We start from the raw sequence: 18,808 nt of genomic DNA on the forward strand, positions 1-18,808 counted from the left end.
GGTAGTTTAAAAACTTGGGCACCGTGAAAAATTGATTTTCTTAATGAAAATGTAACTTTTTTTGGTCAGTCCTGGGCTTGAACTCAGGGTCTGAGCTCTGTCCTGGACTTTCTCTACCACTTGAGCCTCAGCGCCACGTCTGCCACCAAGCCTCTGACATCCACAGTGCAGCAGTGTCCTGGAGACCAAGCCCTTCTTAGATGCCCGGGTGAGCCGCCTGGACTCGAAGGGGGAAAGCAGGAGGGCCGTGGGCGCTGCAGGCCCAGCAGAGCTCCTCGGCAGACCTGGGCTCCCTCCTCCCTCCATCCTCCCAGCGTAGAACCATCTGGGCCCGCGTCCACTCAACCCTGAGCCACCCAGAGGGGAGCTGGCTTCCTGAATCCCTGTCCAGGCGGGAAACCAGCATGGGAGGTGAACAGGCCACAACCCCACGCCGGGAGGCAGTGAACGAGCCAGCCGTGGCCCGAGACGTGTCTCCGGCCGTGTTTGGCCCCATCAGTACCCATCTTGTTCCAGGCTGGTTGTTCAGCTCAAGCTGCTGGTGCTGCAGTCCTGACGATTTTTCAGAATAACCAGCCATTTTTCAGAATAAGTAAATAAATGAAGGTATGGTTTGGGACGCGAGTTGTTATTTTACGAGAGAAAATACTCCAGACCTGGAATGTGGGAACCTGCGCTCCGTTTCCTCCAGCTGGTGGGGAAGCTGCTTGATTTGTCATGAAATGTTCTCGTGAAGGGTTTGGCGGAGCAGTTCCTGTGCCCACTTAGCTCTAGTTTCCTGACTCCCTGAACCACCTTCAGAGGGAACACAAGTCGTCCAGTAGACTGCTTCACGGTAGACATTGCCAGGCACACGCTCCTTCCCGTCTCCTCGTTGTGAGATGGTCTGCGTCCTGTGTTCAGCTGGAGAGGCGTGGAGGAAGCTCTGCAGGCTCACCCTGCTTCCGGCAGGAGTTTCCCGTGGTTCCGGGGGTGCCCTGCTCGTGCGCTTCGTATTCCTCCTTGACTGTGCACATGGAGAATGGATTCTCCTGGTGAAAATCCCCGAAGAGACATAGCGATCAAATGGACTCAAGGAGAAGGTCAATATGTGCACACGGGCATTTGTGTATAGATGCAGGTGAGCTGTGACTGCACTGGAGTAGTCAGAATTCCACTAGGCGGGTAGTGTAAGGAAGAGGACCTATTTTATACGAATTATTTTAGATACGTACATCTTATGTAAATTTTACATTTGATATCAATTACATGTTTTATATATTTCTGTTATATCTATATGTCTGTGTATTTTATTTAGATGATTATGCATGTTAAATAATGTACTAAGCCATATTCCTTACTTTACTAGCAAATTGGCATGATATTTTTTTTTTTTGTCAGTCTGGGCTTGAGCTCAGGGCCTGACCACTGTCCTTGGACTTTCTCAAGGCTAGAGCTCTACCACTTGAGCCTCAGCACCACTTCTGGCTTTTTCCTATGTATGTGGTACCGAGGAATCAAACCCGGGTCTTCATGCATGCTAGGCAAGCACTTTAACCACTAGGCCAAACTCCCGGCCCCTTGAAAAAGAGTTTTAACAAGTAATGACATGAATCCCAAGCTAAGATTTAAGATCATTTGAAGGCAATATAGCTTCCAAATCATTCTTGGCTATGCTGAGATTCAACTGTAGATTGTCTTAAATCATCCTACCTACCTACCTATCCATTCTTTCTCCCCCCCCCTCTCCTCCCTCCCCCACCCTCCCTCCCTCTCTATATCATCATCTACCTTTCTGCCATCTGCCTCAGGACCTCTCTATAGATATAGACATATAGATATGATATATATTACACAGCTGTAATTCTGTCTCCAATGTAGTCTTGATAAGACATTTCAAATATGAGATTACTGTGCCACTGTCCTATCATGCCGTGTTTTACACACGAGATCCTGGGCGGGAGGACTTGGTTAATCACCTCGGCTTTCTAATTGCTCCAGTCCCTGCTAGCCTATGGTTCAGCAGGGATAGCAGTAAAAAGGTGTTGAGAGGGGGCCAGGAGTGTGGCCTAGTGGTAGAGTGCTTGCCTAGCATGCATGAAGACCCGGGTTCAATTCCTCAGTACCACATACTTAGAAAAAGTCAGAAATGGTGTTGAGACTCAAGTGGTAGAGCTCTAGCCTTGAGAAAGTCCAAGGACAGTGCTCAGGCCCTGAGCTCAAGCCCAGGACTGGCAAAAAAAAAAAGGTGTTGAGAGTTAGCCTCTAGCTCCTCCTCTCCCGTCATCTTACACAAATAGGTTCGGCTTCTCCCTCACAGTCTGGAGTTTCCGTGTGCGGGGGGAGCAGTGGTGGTTCCAGTCGTGGCCACCCATCTTTTGGGAAGGTACTTAGCCTTCTGGTGTGGAGGACATCTAAGTCTTAGTTGAAGCAAAGTGCTTTACCTTTTTAGTAAAACACACACGCGCGCGCGCGTGCGCACACACGCACACACATACACACACACGCACACACAGTGAATCCAAGCCTCCCGACCATTTTCCCCTGTGCTCATGTTTAAAGTCAGCTCTGCTCAAATACGCCCATATGAACTAAAACGTACAGACGGTTCTTGCACAGTTATTTATTGATTGTGAGTGTTTATACTTAGTTCCCAAGAAAGTGCATTTAAGTCCTTCAGAGCCTTCCTTCATCCGTTAACCACGTCCTGCACCATCTGCCCTAGGACTTTGGACTGTCAAGAAAATTATCATGCTGACTTCTGTCATACTGCAGGAAAATTCTACAATTTGCCCTGAAAAGTAAAAATCCTAGCGATGGGCGTGTCTGCAGTGTGACTGTCCCTTCACAGGGCACTAACGGTTTCCCACGCCACGCTGGTTGGCGCGCTTGCCTCCCGTGCAGAGCTGGCGCTCCAGTGGAGTAGAGAAGGCTGAGCTGGAGACGGGGCCCCGGCAGAGGTGACAGCTCAGGTGACCCTGCAGGCTGCTGCCGTATGTGAAGGGAGTCTCTGAGGACGGACCCCGAACAGAATCCCCTTAGACCGCGTGAGCAGAGCCCCGAGAGCACTTCTGTCTACAGATCCGACATTTGTGGGACTTGAACTCTGGGCCTGGACGCTGTCCCTGAGCTCTTCAGCTCAAGGCTATCACCCAGCCCTTGAGCCACAGCACCATTCCCATCTTTTAGTGATTAGCTGGAGGTAAGAGTCTCACGTTCCTTAGGGACTGGGCTGGCTTTGAACCGTGATCCTTAGATCTCAGCCTCCTGAGTAGCTGTATCCGTCTTGTGTTCAAACCCTAGTCTATATGGAAGTGTGACAGCTTTAGGAAACATGCAAATATGCTTGTGAAATGCTTGAATACTTAGGTTTATGTGAATAGTCTTTATTTCCTTTTCTAAGGAGCTGATTTTATTTTTTTTGGTTTTGATTTTATTATCTAGTTGTGTGAAATATAAAAATCTTACCATCATTTTGGCCCAAAGTAAATGTGTCTTTCCACATATTTTCCTCTCTACTGCATTCCTCTTAGATGAATATTTGCGATTTCCTTTTATTCAATATTGTAAGCTTGCCTTTGTGTGTGTTTGTTGTTGTCTGAGACAGCGTCTCACTGTGTCACCCAGGCTGGCCCTGTACTCCTCCATTCTCTCCCTCTCAGTCTCCCGAGTACAGAGATTACAAGCGCGCTCTACCACACCCAGCTCGTAAGAATTTCCTTTAAAAGTCAAATAAAAATAGTGAGACAGGGCAAATTTAACAGGCCTATTTTATCCTCTTCGGAGGAAATACTTAGGACATTTTACTATTCCCAGTGACAGGGGTATAGCATTTTAGTGGAGAAATGGTATATTGAGGGGGAAAAAAGAGAGAAAGAGTCACATGTAGTTTTTTACAGGATTAGTGTGGATTTGTTTTTAAGATACAACTATGGAAAGTATTATGTGAGTAGAAATTACAGACTTAGTCTCATTTTGTTCATTAGTAACAGACAACTTTCCCAAAGTAAATTCTGATGGAAGTCTGAAAGACTTATGTAAAAGCAGAAAGGACAAAGGGACGGTATCATTAGCCAAGAATAAAATAACTTTGCGCAGGACTCGACAACCATGGCGGGCCCAAGAAAGGATTGTACTTCCTCAGTTCTTCAGACCTACACTAGAAAGAAAGAGACTTTTGAAACCTAGCCAGTCCCCAGGTTTGAAAGACAGGACCTATGTTTGCACCACTGTAACTCAGATATTTAAGGCTTGCTTGAGTCTCTTGGATTAAAACCTATAAAACTGTACTTGTTTTCATCACAGAAATATTAGAAAAACTTCGGATGTCATCGTGGATAGTTTGGTGATTTCTTTCCTCTTTCTTTCTTTCTTTCTTTCTTTCTTTCTTTCTTTCTTTCTTTCTATAAACTTGTCAAAGAATACAAGAAAATACCATTTAGAGATGGCTGCTGATTGGTCCTCAAAGTTTAAACCTTCTTTTCCTATGTTTTGTTGTTCTTTTTTTTTTGCCAGTCCTTGGCTTGGGCTCAGGGCCTGAGCAGTGTCCCTGGATTTTCTCAAGGCTAGAGCTCTACCACTTGAGCCTCAGCACCACTTCCGGCTTTTTGCTATGTATGTGGGGTACCGAGGAATTGAACCCAGGTCTTCGTGCATGCTAGGCAAGCACTCTACCACTAGGCCAAACTCGGCCCATGTTTCGTTGTTCTTGTTCTTGTTTTCTCTGTTTTGATTTAAGTAGTTAGATGAGGATTTAATCCCACAGGTCAGCTCGTAAGTACAGTGTCGCCTTTCACCACTCTTCCTCTTTCTTCTGATCCCATCCTGCCCCTCCTAGTTCTCCTAGTTTCGTAGGACATGCATGGAGCGTTGTGATTGCGTGCTCCCCCTCGCTCTCCTCCCCACCCCCTTCCCCTCCTCCATCACCCTTTTCCAACGTCCCTTTCCTGGTATTCATCTTGTTGGGCTATGAGTTAGTTTTCCTAAGAAAACGTGAATTCTCCCTGGCAAATACCACACTTCAGCTAATACTTTTGTGTACACTTGCATATGACCGTGTTTGTGTGTGCTTGTACATTTACACATTAGTTCCAGCAGACTTCCCTTGTCTCTCTACGCCCGACTTACTTCACTTAATGTAATTGCTCGGGGTCGATCCATCTTGGCAAATGATGCAGGATCCTGGTCCTGATGGATGGCTAAAACTCCATTGTGTACGTCCACACGTGGTGTGGATCCACTTGTCCACTGGGCTGTCCCACACCTTGGCTACGGTAAAGGTGCAGCCGTGACCACGGTTGTGCTGCTGGCTCACTGTGTCCTCCTGTGTTCAGGGGTGTTGGTTAGCATGTGTCTGCCATGTTACAGGAGAGAAGACTGGATGGCCACTCAGTGTCCAAGATCACAGTCTCACAGACATTTACCAACTCTCCCCAAACTAATGGAAATAGGCCAGGCGCCATCCTTATCTGCTCAGGAGGTTGGGATCTTAAGAAGACAGTTCAAAGCCAGTTCTTGAGATTCTTGCCTTCAATTAACCACCCAGCTGGAAGTAGAAATGGGGCTTGAGCAGTAGAGCACCAGCCTTGAGCAAAAAATGCTCGAGGACCGGACCCAGGCTCTGCGTTCGTTTCAGGACTGCTCAGTATATATTATTCAGTAGCTAGACGGCTTAACCATGTTACAGTTATTTTAATTTTACTAGGTCAGCAGGAGAGCAGCATGTGTCAAGTTGAAGACACAAAGCTGTAGTTTCTAAAACAGCGCCAACATTTTTTAACTTTCATTTTTGTTAAGAAGAATAGTTCAACTCTTCAGTTTCAGTCTTTCCGAAGAACTTATGGCAATAGATACGTGCAGAATTTCCTTTCACACTTTGCAAGTCACCTCTGAGGAGACCTGTGTGACATGGCTCACACATACATTGCTGACTATGTTGTCTGTGCGGTGGTTATTGACATGCAGCTTCTTTTCCACAGCCCCCCCCCCCGCCCGTCTCCAGGGACTCTGATGCGTGGAGGCGTTCACACAAGTCGTGGTCACTCAGATCACAACATGCAACCATGGCGCTTCTCTCTGAACCCCCTCTTGACCACATTCTTAATAACCAGGTACAGGATGAGAAACTGCCTCCAAAACGGATGCCTGAACCCAACCTGCCTGCGCTCCGATCTCAGACACTCCACCCCGCACGCGGACGGGAGCAGTGACTCCCGAAGTCCCCTTCCTTTAGATTTCTGTTCTGGTGGATGATGGTTTGGGGAGCACTGACTGATGTCCAGGGATCAAATGCAGAGTGACATCAGCTTGGAAAGAGGTGGTGGTGGGGAGGAGGGAGGCCTGGCAGGCTCTGCACTCTGCAGAAGAGTGACCTCCCTGCCGTAGCCCTTCCCCTGCCCCCTCAGCCTCGGTCCACTCGTGGTGTTTCAGAGCGCGTTGGAGGCGTCTCCCTCAGGCACGGAACCGGTGATCCTCACGCGTTTCTCCCTTCCCTGTCTCGCTAGGGATGCAGATCTGTTCCTGTTAGACACGAGGAAGGCCCGGGCTCTGGACGTGGGCTGGCTTGTTTTTGATATCACCGTGACCAGCAACCACTGGGTGATGAATCCACAGAACAACTTGGGGCTGCAGCTCTGTGCGGAAACAGGCGAAGGTAAGCCGGGCTGGCTGCCCAGGCGCGGGCGGGAGGGGGTCACGCGCACACGCCACGTCCACGGGGTAGTGGGGCACTTAGGAGACACGCGTCCCGCATCCACTCGCGGCTGGGCTTCCGGGTCGGAGGGAGGAAGATCAGATTCTGGCCCTGCTCTCCCGGTCCGTGGCCTGTGTGGAGGAGCTGAGTGGGAACAGAAAGCTGTCGAGAATTCCCGGGGCCATGTCTAGATCGTGACTACAAACTCTGTGCCTCTCAAACCAGTCGATGATTATACACCAGACAAGTGAATAGAATTCCAGGGCCGTGTCTAGATCGTGACTACAAACTCTGTGCCTCTCAAACGAGTCGATGATTATACACCAGACAAGTGAATAGAATTCCAGGGCCGTGTCTAGATCGTGACTACAAACTCTGTGCCTCTCAAACCAGTCGATGATTATACACCAGACAAGTGAATAGAATTCCAGGGCCGTGTCTAGATCGTGACTACAAACTCTGTGCCTCTCAAACGAGTCGATGATTATACACCAGACAAGTGAATAGAATTCCAGGGCCGTGTCTAGATCGTGACTACAAACTCTGTGCCTCTCAAACGAGTCAATGATTATACACCAGACAAGTGAATAGAATTCCGGGGCCGTGTCTAGATCGTGACTACAAACTCTGCTCTCAAATGAGTCGATGATTATACACCAGACAAGTGAATAGAATTCCGGGGCCGTGTCTAGATCGTGACTACAAACTCTGCTCTCAAATGAGTTGATGATTATACACCAGACAAGTGAATAGAATTCCGGGGCCGTGTCTAGATCGTGACTACAAACTCTGTGCCTCTCAAATGAGTCGATGATTATACACCAGACAAGTGAATAGAATTCCGGGGCCGTGTCTAGATCGTGACTACAAACTCTGCTCTCAAATGAGTCGATGATTATACACCAGACAAGTGAATAGAATTCCAGGGCCGTGTCTAGATCGTGACTACAAACTCTGCTCTCAAACGAGTCGATTATACACCAGACAAGTGAATAGAATTCCAGGGCCGTGTCTAGATCGTGACTACAAACTCTGCTCTCAAATGAGTCGATGATTATACACCAGACAAGTGAATAGAATTCCAGGGCCGTGTCTAGATCGTGACTACAAACTCTGCTCTCAAACGAGTCGATTATACACCAGACAAGTGAATAGAATTCCAGGGCCGTGTCTAGATCGTGACTACAAACTCTGCTCTCAAACGAGTCGATGATTATACACCAGACAACTGAATAGAATTCCAGGGCCGTGTCTAGATCGTGACTACAAACTCTGCTCTCAAATGAGTCGATGATTATACACCAGACAAGTGAATAGAATTCCGGGGCCGTGTCTAGATCGTGACTACAAACTCTGTGCCTCTCAAACGAGTCAATGATCATACACCAGACAAGTGAATAGAATTCCGGGGCCGTGTCTAGATCGTGACTACAAACTCTGCTCTCAAACGAGTCTATTATACACCAGACAAGTGAATAGAATTCCGGGGCCGTGTCTAGATTGTGACTACAAACTCTGCTCTCAAATGAGTCGATGATTATACACCAAAGACGAGTCAACATCATCGTAGCGCATTTTACCTAAAGCATGTCCAAAATGACCAGTGTGTAACAAAAAGTGCTGGAAAACCAGAGGAGGTGTGGGAAGGGTGGGAGGACGGGGAGGAGAAGGGGGAGGAGGGGAAGGAGGGGGAGGAGGAAGACCGAGCAATGCTCTGCTGCCGAAGGTGATGCTGGCTTCCCCGAGTCAGAGACGTGCCTGGAATTATGAGAGGGGGATGCAGGGAGTGTGTGTGTGTGTGATATGTGTATGTGGTGTGTATGTGGTGTGTATGTGTGATATGTGTAGTGTGTGTGGTGCATGTGTGGTGTGCATGTGTGTGTGTGCGTGTGTGTGGGGTATGTGTCTGGTGTGTGTGGTGCATATTGTGGTATGTGTGTGTGTGTAGTGTCTGTGGTATGTGTGTGTGCATGTTTGTGTGCGTGTGTGTGGAGAGCGCAGTCCAAGAACACGAGGTTGACCTGTGCCGGGAAGGCTGCTGCGTTAAGGGAGCCAACTGTGTTCATGTCCTGTGTTCAGCCCTGGATGCCAGGGAGCCAGAGCCAGAGAGCACTCAGGGAGCACTCAGGGAGCACTCAGGGAGTACCCAGGGAGCACTCACAGCAGTGGTCGGAGCTGAGTGGCCATGCAGCCAGGCGAGGGGTGAAGCCCGGGGCGAGCCGTCCACACAGCCCACAGGCAGCCTGTGGAGCTTGGCAGCCACAAGGCAGAGCCCAGGCCAGGGGCTCAGATCGTTGTCCTCATGACAGAGACAGAGCACACCATCATAAGGAACATGCTTAGGACATGCACGTGTGTAGAGACGAGCTGCGCCCGCCTCCCGCCCCCCACCCCCGGGCACGCGTTCCCACCAGGCCTGGATTCGGGGATCCCGAGCAGGATGAGGGAGAGATCACTGCCTGCGTGTTCCCCAGAACCAGGCCAGAAGACGCCAGGCTGGAGGCCGGCTGCCCGCGCGTCTCCTCTGTGTGGCGCGGAGCCCCTGCAGGAGGAAAGGCGGGCTCAGGTGCCCTGGCTCCAGCCGTTCAAAGTGGGGGTGTGGTGGGCACAGAGCAGGCCGGCACCCCCTAAGGTGGGGGTGTGGTGGGCACAGAGCAGGCCGGCACCCCCTAAGGTGGCGCCACGCGGGGTGGCTGCCAGGGCAGAGCCGGCACTGGCGGCGCTCCACGGGTGGACGGAGGTTGGCAGACACAGCCTACACCCATCACACAGTGGGGTATGAGTTTTGTGTGCTCCCAGCCCTGGTAGAGAGGAGAAGGCATCTCATGGAGACTCCTCTTCTGCCCCATCTCCCAACCCAGCCAGACCTTGCTACTGATTTTAATTGCAAAGCTGAACTTTTGATGTAAAAAAAACCAAAACGTGGGAGTATTTAGGATTATAGGTTATTTTCCAATTAGGGCTTTGAGATTTCTGTTAAGGATAGTTAGGGTTCAAGCATTTTATAAATGTTGACTGGGAGGGGCATACATTTAAATAATCTCCCAAGAATTCCTCCAACATGAAACTACTGTACATTTATGGTCAGAAATGGGCCTGGGAAGGCAGCTCGGGGGCGGGGGGCCACCCTTGGTATGTGGAGCCAGCAGGGAAAATTAGATTAGTGGCATGTTTTCCTCCTCCTCTTCTCCTGGGAGATACGCTTGAAATGTCTAACTAAACAAGCCGAGACCTCGAGGAAACGCGACCAGATGGCTTGCTGTCTGTTCCGCCCCCCACCCCCCTACACACCAGTTTATGGAGTTGCTTTTACGTTCTTCTAGTCTTGTACCATTTTTCTCTCTCTTCTCCCAGTTACATGAATTTAACTTCTGTCCGGCTGTGAATTTGTCTTTTTCTCCCCGAGAAGTACTTTTTCTATTTCTGATTTATTACTCCAAGATTTCATGGGTAAATCTTAAGGCGCCATTGTATTATGTATCTCCTTTGAGCCAAAAGGAGAACTGATGTTTGTGTTGAAAAGATTTCACGATTTTTTCATTGAAGGGTGATGCTGGAAATAAGCAGCTTGTTTTCTGGTTTTTCTGTGTTTCTCCCCTGTTGTCTCACATGAAGAATAGCGAAAGGGTTATCTTCTCCAGGCTAAGCCCTCAGACCATGCTGGGGAGGTGAGTCACGTCCACGAGCGCTCCGTGTCTCAGGTTCACCGGAGCATCCACGCGGTGTTTTCCCACATGTGGCAGCTCCACACACTGCCACGGCCAAGCTTGCCCTGCAGGCCCGGCCGCCTCGTCACTGTGCAGAGTCACTTTCAAGCCTGTAGTGGAGGATGTGCTGGAGACATCTATTGAGAGAGGACGAAATGGGCAGACAGAGAAACGTGGCCGACTTCTGCCAGAATGCAGAACCCGGTGCTGAAGACCTGAGCAAACGCGATTCCGTGTGGGTGCTAGGGAGACCTCGGGAGGCCTCGGGAGGCCAGAAGCCCAGCAAAGGCCGCGTGCAGCGTGTTTTCTGTGATGGTCACAGCTGGTGGGGTTTGAAGGAGTAGAGGTGAGGAGGGAGGGAGGGGTGGGCAGGGGTGGAGTGGTGGCGGGTGCCATTTCTGGGAGAGGAAGTGAGGAAATGCCCCAAATCTACATGGCACCGCTGGGGAAAGCTCAGAGCCTGGCATGGGTCCGAGCAGCTTTCGGAGTCAGGTTGGGGTGCAGAGGCAGCCAGGAGAGTGGGGAGAAGCGACTGGAGGAAGACGGGGCCTAAGTGCCCAGCCGTGCAGGGCGGAGTGGCGACTCACAAACACGGCCTGGCGTGGTTCCTCCGTTTAGTTTGGTGGCTCAGCCGTGACCGTGTTGCTTGGTTTCATGATTACTGGGGGACTGAACCTCTTCTCCCGTGCCTGCCACGATGCCAGGCTGTGCGTGTTCAAACCTCTCTCGAAGGCTCTGCATGAGCTCTTAGTTAAATGAGGCTCTGAAGGTGTGGACACCTGGTTGTGGGGGCACTAATTAGACGGGGTGCCCCCCCAGGATTTTGTAAGACCCAAACCACAGGGTGGCAGTTACATAGTCGAGGTCGTAAGGCGAGGAGAGATTCAGTGATGTATGGTGTTAGATTCTGCGCACGCCACTGCAGGGAAGACAGAAAGAAGTTGGAATATATTTTGGAAATCCAACCCCATGTTACAACTCCTCAGAGGGCCCGCGGAACGGCGTCCGCGCGTGGACATTGGACACAGGTACTGGGAGCTGCCACCCCTTTCCCTGCTGAACCACTCATTTCCCCACCCCCCTGTGCGTGTGTGCGCCAGCAACGCAAGAGAATAGAAGAGGAAAGCAGAAAGCTGCCCCGCTGGCCAGCGAGGCCCGGCTGAGTCATTCTGTCCACGGCGAGAGACAATTTGCCCTGTGACATACTCTCCCACGGTGGCTAACAGAGCTGCTAGTTCACGTCTCCATGTTTCAAAGTTATTATCTTTAAGTCGTTGTTCAAGCAGTTTATGAACACAATATGCCTCGATCCTTTCTCCCCGTCAGCACTCTCCCCATGTTTCCCTCCCCGCCCTGCGCTCGCTCTTCTTGATTTTGTGGGCTCTGCAGTGGGTGTTTAACTGCCCTCGCCCTCTTTTCCTTCATTCACTGCCCTCTTTCCAGTACCCTCTTCCTGAGGTTTTGTTTAGTAGGCAGTAAGTAGGCTCAGATCTCTGTTCTTCCCCAGGTTGGAAGAGCACATCAATTATCTGACTCATTTAGGTCTTTGTTAGTTTTTCTAATCAATTCATGCCAGTGCCGTGCCTTTTGCCAGCACACACATGTGTGCACTTTATTACGAAAGGAGACGTTGAATCTGGCTTTTAAGGTTTTGGTGGTTCCTCAGAAACAGCACGGTTTTCCATTGTTTGGAACTTTATGTAGTTTAAACCTTCCAAATAAATTAATTTTTTCTCTTTCCAATAGGGGTTTATAGAATCATTTAAAAATGGAAAAACAAGGACAATATTTTGAGGTTCATTAGGATGTCTTTTAATAAGCCCTGTGTTCAGACATTTTGGGTTTGGCAATACGGAGAATGAATTTCTGCCAATGATTTTTTTTTCTTTTGATTCAAACCCACTTATATGTCAAGGAAAATTCAATCCGTATGTTTCCGATTCATTTATATTCAAGTCATCAATGTTGTTTTGCCAGAGTATTGTTTAATGGCCAAGAATGGTTCTTTGAAAAACAAGACTATAAAGGTCCTATTACTTTGAATCTCTTAATTTCCAACTGTATCAAGGTAAAAAATTCAGGTTTAAATTTAGAGATTTCCCTAAATTTTGGGTACTATTCAGGAAAAACAACTCCAGGTTTTAAGCTATCAAGTTAAAATCAAGAAAAAAAGGTATCAGAGGTGGTACAGAAGAATCAAATTAAATTCTGTTGTGATGGATATTCCAGTGTCAAGGGAAGAAGTTTATAAATAATTTGTTTAAGGCTTTGACATTGCATGTAAATAAGCTCTGCTCTGGATCGTGAATGATAGATAAGAAAGCTATCAGAAAAGCAAATTATCAAGTCTGACTAAAAACAAAAACAAAAACACTTTAATACTTTTTTTTTTGCCAGTCCTGGCCTTGAGCTCAGGGTCTGAGCACTGTCCTTGGGCTTTCTCAAGGCTAGAGCTCTACCACCTGAGCCTCAGCACCATTTCAGGCTTTTTTCTATGTATGTGATACCCAGGGCTTCATGCATTCTAGGCAAGCGCTCCCCTCTTTAATATTTTTTTTGCCAGTCCTGGGCTTGAGCTCAAGGCCTGAGCACTGTCCTTGGACTTTCTCAAGGCTAGAGCTCTACTACTTGAGCCTCAGCACCACTTCTGGCTTTTTTCTATGTATGTGGTACCGAGGAATCGAACCCGGGTCTTCATGCATGCTAGGCAAGCACTCTAACCACTAGGCAAAACTCCCAGCCCCTTTCTTTAATATTTTAATAGCTACAATAAAATGGATATAGTAGTAATGATGAAATTGCATTAGAGGGAAGTTTCTAGCTCCCGGCAGTCGGTGCGTGTGTGCAGGCATTTTAGGCACTGTCGCTGAAGATGCAGTATCTGTCTTTCAGGACAGATAAATTTGCCAGTTGTAGTCTACCTGGAAAAGGTAATAGTAATATATGTTCGGAAACTGAGTTGGCAGCCCAGTTCCTTATTGGTTTGGCTATTAAGTTCACGATTAACAACTTGGCCAATAAAATGACTATTAACAAGAAACATTTTTCTGTGTGTGTGTGTGTGTGTGTGTGTGTGTGTGTGTGTGTGTGTGTGTGTGATGGCACCATGGCTTGAACTCAACGCCTCACTTTCTTGTTCAGTTTGCTTGCTCATGGCTGGCGCTCTACCTCTTGAGCCATGCTTCTTTCCCTACTTTTCTTTGGTCAGTCGGAAGTGGAGTCTCATGGACTTTTCTAGTGGGCTGGCTTTGAACCTCGGCCTTCTCAGTAGCTGGGATTGCAGCGGGGAGCCTCCACCAATACCCAGGAGCACCTTTCAAACATGTTCTGATACCGGACCTGAGGTTCTTGGGTTGGAATGGGAAGAGGAGAGTCCTGGTGTGAAGGCCAGCCACATGGTGGGCTCTTCTTCATCGACCGCCACGTGGCTGCGGTGACCCCACACGTGGTTGTGGGGTCCTGTTCCACGTGGCAGCTGGCTTGGATGGTCGGTTCAAAAGTGTGATAGCCAAACCATGTTAATAGTGTCGACAACTTTGCTCATTTTTATTTTTTGTTTTGGTTACTTTTTTTTTTATTATTCCAGCCAAGATTTTTGTGAAATCTTGAAAAGTCTTTTGTGTTCTCCATGACACTGTAGTTAAAAGTGGATGATTTCCATTTCCAAATTGTACCCAGCAGGGAAATTGAATATATTTAACTCTAGTATAAAAAAGCAGTGGGATTTGTGTGTGGAAGGGGGGGGTTGAGAGAATGATGGAAAAAACAGTAGGTGTTTTGAAATGTTAGTGTCCAGATTTTCATCATCATCTTTATTATTATTAATATTGTTATTATTATTATTGCTGTTATTTTCATTCCTGAAATGCCTACAAGTGCCATAGCTATATTGACAAAGGACTAGTCTTTTTCTATGACTTTGTGTTGATTTTCACTTCCCGGGGCTCCAGACTGGGACAATGATTTATCATACTGATGTGATCTATCCCAATCATAGTAGCCCGCACTGCTTAAACAGGCCTTGTAGGCCAAATTTTCCTAAAAATGTCATGATGTCTTTTTATAGACAGCATATTCATAGACAGAAACATATCCAGGTATCTAATGTTTTCATGTGGTTAAATATTAGGCGAATGTGTTGGGCTGGGAGTGTAGCCTAGTGGTAGAGTGCTTGCCTAGCATGCACAAAGACCCGGGTTCGATTCCTTGGTACCACATACATAGAAAAAGCCAGAAGTGGTGCTGAGGCTCAAGTGGTAGAGCTCTAACCTTGAGAAAGTCCAAGGACAGTGCTCAGGCCCTGAGCTCAAGCCCAGGACTGGCAAAAAAGAAAGAAAGAAAGAAAGAAAGAAAGAAAGAAAGAAAGAAAGAAAGAAAGAAAAAAGAAAGATTAGGCAAATGTGAAAGTGTCTGACTTCATAAAGTCTTTTAACCCTTACTAAGTACATGTGTGTTTATATGAGATAAAAAGCTCTCAAGTTAGGTTTCATTTGAATAAGTCCCAGGACCTGTTCTTTCAAATGAGGGTTTCTGGCTAAATATGCTTCTGCACTTTGCTGAAGACCCCTGGGCACTGACTTACACTCCAGGGAAATATCTGAACTACGCCTCTGTGGTGTCAGAGGACTGTTTATCTGTGTCATGAGTCTGGTGATGTGTGTGGCTGGTTAAGCTGAACGTCAGCTGACAGTGCTAATAAGTAGCAGAAGAAATTCGGAGGTCAAGGGTGATATTTTTCTTTTTCTCCAGCTGTTTTGACTACAGTTTCTCATTATTATTTATCCAAGTTCAAAAAAGTTGAACTATGTCCACTTATCACAAGAATCTCTTAAACATTTTATGATTTGATAATATTCCCTTCTCTTATCTGAATATTATCTTATAAGGCAATTAAGTCATTTTTATCTTAAAACCATATGGTTCCCTTTCTGCTGAATTTATGGAGAAGACAGTTGGGTTCAGGTAAATATATGAGGGGAACTGTAAGAATCTCAGCTCTTGCTATATGTTCCGAAAGGAAAACCTCATGACTGTCATGCACGTGTGTGTGTGTGTGTGTGTGTGTGTGTGTACTAAAATTACTCTCATATTATCTAGTGCTGAGGGATGGAGTTAGAATTTGAATAAACTTTTAAGCATAAATGAGGAAAAGTGAACAACAATCATTTTTAAATACTTTACAAAATAAAATGAAGGCAGACATTTTCTCCATAGCCCGGAGTTCTAATCAGTGTGCACAATGGATAGATCTAAGGCCAAAGTGCAAGAAAAATAGAGCCTGAAAATGGAAGCTAAGAGCCATGGAGCTGTTTGCTCTGCAGGGGAGCAGCTACATGTGCTGGAAGGATTTATCCTTCAGCTGACCTTTAGCCTAGAGATTAGTACTTTGGGGGAGATAATTTTCTTAGGTCAGTACCAAGGTTACTCCATAAAATGATAAACATTTACAACCTAGCTGTATATTTATTTTTAAGTATTATGCATACATAAATACTGTGTCCACAGAGAAAGCAAAGAAAGTGTGTGTGTGTGTGTGAGAGAGAGAGAGAGAGAGAGAGAGAGGGGGGAGAGAGAGAGAGAGGGAGAGAGAGGGAGAGTGTGAGAAGGGGAGGGAGGCAGGGAGGGAGGAAGGAAGGAGGGAGGGAGGGGGAAGGGAGGGAGGAAGGAAGGAGGGAGGGAGGGAGGGGGGAGGGAGGGAGGGAGGGAGGGAGGGAAGGAAGGAAGGAAGGAAGGAAGGGAGGGAGGGAGGGAGGGAGGGAGGGAGGAAGGAAGGAAGGGAGGGAGGGAGGAAGGGAGGGAGGGAGGAAGGGAGGGAGGGAGGAAGGAAGGAAGGAAGGGAGGGAGGGAGGAAGGGTACTCCGTGCCACCGCGCGCTCCTCCGACGTGCTCCCCCCGTGTGAGGCTCGTGGAGGAGCTGGACACCTGTGTGGGGGCCGCGCTGCCCTGTCACTCGCAGGTGAGAATTTAGGAAAGTCTGCACTGGGAAAATGCCTGTACTTGTGTGGAATAAATGAATCCGTGTCTACTGAAAACACCCACGAGGCCGTTTTCCCCGAGGGGGTGAAGTCAGTGTTCGTGAACCTGCCACCGCGTGCTTCCCCTGCTGTGTCCATGCGTTCGCAGGCTCACAGCCCCGTGCAGGGGACGGCGCAGGTCGGCCCGTCCTGCTGCCAGGACAGACCTCTCCACCATGCCCTCCAGAGCCGGCACTGTCCCCTCCACGGAGAAGCTCAGAGGCCTCATCCCTGCTCAAAGGCAGCCTTTACATTAAGACGCTCCCCTCCCTCCCTCCCTCCCTCCCTCCCTCCCTCCCTCCCTCCCTCCCTCCCTCCCTCCCTCCCTCCCTCCCCTCCCTCCCTCCTGTCTCTCTGCCTCTCCATTTGGTCTTTGGTGGCCCTGGGGTTAGAACTCAGAGCCTTGCACTTGTTGGGCAGGCACTGTTTTGCTCTAGGCCTCCCCCCGCCCCTGTTTTCTGCCTGGTTATTTTGCCTCCTGAGTGGCTAGAATTACAGGCATGAGCACCAGGCCTTGGGTTTTTTTTTAATATCTATTTTTTTTAAGAACAGCGTTTACCTCCCTTCTTCCTTCTACCCGTTCTTTTCTTCTATATCTCCTTCCCTATCCTCAGCCCTAAAATACAGTTTTGCCTATCTTCCTCTTGGCGTCCCTTCTTGTTTTTGAACTTGTTGTGTGGCCTGTTTGGCTTTAAACTTACCTCCTTCCTGCTCCATCCTCTCTTGTGCAGGGGTGAAAGGCGTGTGCCACCATGCCTGGCTCGACTCCTGGGGTTCTGAGAGAGTTTGTTGAGCTGGAAGCGTTCTTTATGTGTTTTGGATTGTCCTTCATTGACTATGTCTTTGTGTGTGTGTGGTGGGGGAGTCGTGGGGCTTGAACTCTGGGCCAGGCGCTGTCCCTGAGCTCTTCAGCTCAAGGCTTGGCTATGTATTTTGCAGACACACTTCTCCCGTTGGCAGCTAGGCTTCTCATTTTCTTGAGAGAGAAGACAGTTTTAAGCGGAGCGAGGTGGGGGTCGATGCGCCTTTTCTCTCCTGGACCAGGCCTTTGTGGACCTTAAAATATCAGTGGATCCCCTGGAGCAGGGAGCAGCGAGCTCGCCAGACGGCACTCCAGCGTGTGACTTCTAGAATGTGCTATTCTTCCATGAGAGGCTCATGTAAAATCCACACTTTCTCCATGTCACCATCCTCTGTCCCCATAGCCACGCTGACAGCCAGCCAGCATTTCAGCCTTTCAGGGAAGCCACACACGGGGGCAGTTCTGTCCCAGATTCCCTGTGAAGGAAACCAGTTTCCACTTGTCTTTGTGCCTGGGTTTGTGGTGTGTCCTGCCAAGAGCGGCTGCCCTCGTGTCTTGAACAGGATGGTTGCAAGCATTCGGCCACAGTTACAATATTTAGTTCTGTATCACGGATCCTGTGTGATCTTTTTCTCCCATTGCCCCTCTTATCACATGACATCTCTTAAGAAGGAGTTATCCTGCCGAACACGCTCAGGGCCAAAGCGAAAGGCTCAAGTTGGGTATTTGATCAATCAGTCAGTGCTATTTTAAAGCGACCTCTTAAAAGTGGATTTCTCGTGTTTTGTTATAGCATGCCCCTATTTGAACAGAGCTACATGGCAAACACACTCGATTTATCCGAAGCCTGGCATGCCAGCTCCAGAGCATCCATGCAAAGGCGTCCCGCAGCGAGGGGCAGGGTGGCCGCTGGCTCCTCCTGACCGCGTTGTGTTTCGGCATCTCCTGATGAAGGGCGATGCGGCAGTGTTTAGCGACATCTGCGTGTCTGGTTTTTATTTTCCCTAACGCGGAGCAGGCACGGTGAGCCCCCGCCTCGCCAAACGAATGCCTTGTGAGGAACATACTCCAGCTTTCCTTAGGGCTCTGACTCTGCCCTGCTAACTCTGGCTAAACTAATGATCTGATGGGTAAATGCTCTTTGTGGTCATATCACGTTACGGCCACAAAAAAAAAAGTGAAGCGTTGCTTATTACCATTGCACACTGGAGTTAACCCCGTCCGCCCCGCCTTTCCCGGAGGCTCAGCGTCCCATAACCACTTTGCCAGCATGCCCTGCAGTCACTGTGAGCACGGGCACTGCGGCTGAGCCCGTCGCACACGGGGTGCGACCGGAGGCGTGGTGATCGAGGAGGCCGGGCAGGCGTTGCGTTTCTGTGCTGCATGGTGTGAAGACCCGACGTGCAGGATGTCAGTTCAGAAGAGAGAGGGGAATCCAAGACACAGGTGGGCGAGCCCCAGGTCCGCCAGCGAGGCCGCCAGGCTCAGTCAAGCCTCGCGTACAGCAGTGCACGAGCACCCTGGGCCCGCCAAGCTTCACTTCACCCTGAGGGAATCAGGAAATGGGGCCACCTGCCTTCTACAATGCCCAGGGGCCCCAGACCTGCGTTCTCCT

At 48.7% G+C, this 18,808-nt stretch overlaps 1 protein-coding gene across 1 annotated transcript in view; it reads left to right on the forward strand.

Annotated features, from left to right (window-relative positions):
• Window positions 1-18,808, forward strand: part of Bmp5 (bone morphogenetic protein 5) — a 70,910-nt gene that overhangs the window by 37,994 nt on the left and 14,108 nt on the right. Inside the window, exon 3 of the mRNA XM_090355467.1 lies at window positions 6,483-6,631. Within this exon, the coding sequence (XP_090211593.1) occupies window positions 6,483-6,631 (149 nt within the window). The remainder of the gene's footprint in view (window positions 1-6,482; window positions 6,632-18,808) is intronic.

Source organism: Megascapheus bottae, chromosome 22, assembly GCF_031878675.1.
Source record: "Megascapheus bottae isolate mThoBot1 chromosome 22, mThoBot2.hap1, whole genome shotgun sequence".
NCBI lineage: Eukaryota > Metazoa > Chordata > Mammalia > Rodentia > Geomyidae > Megascapheus > Megascapheus bottae.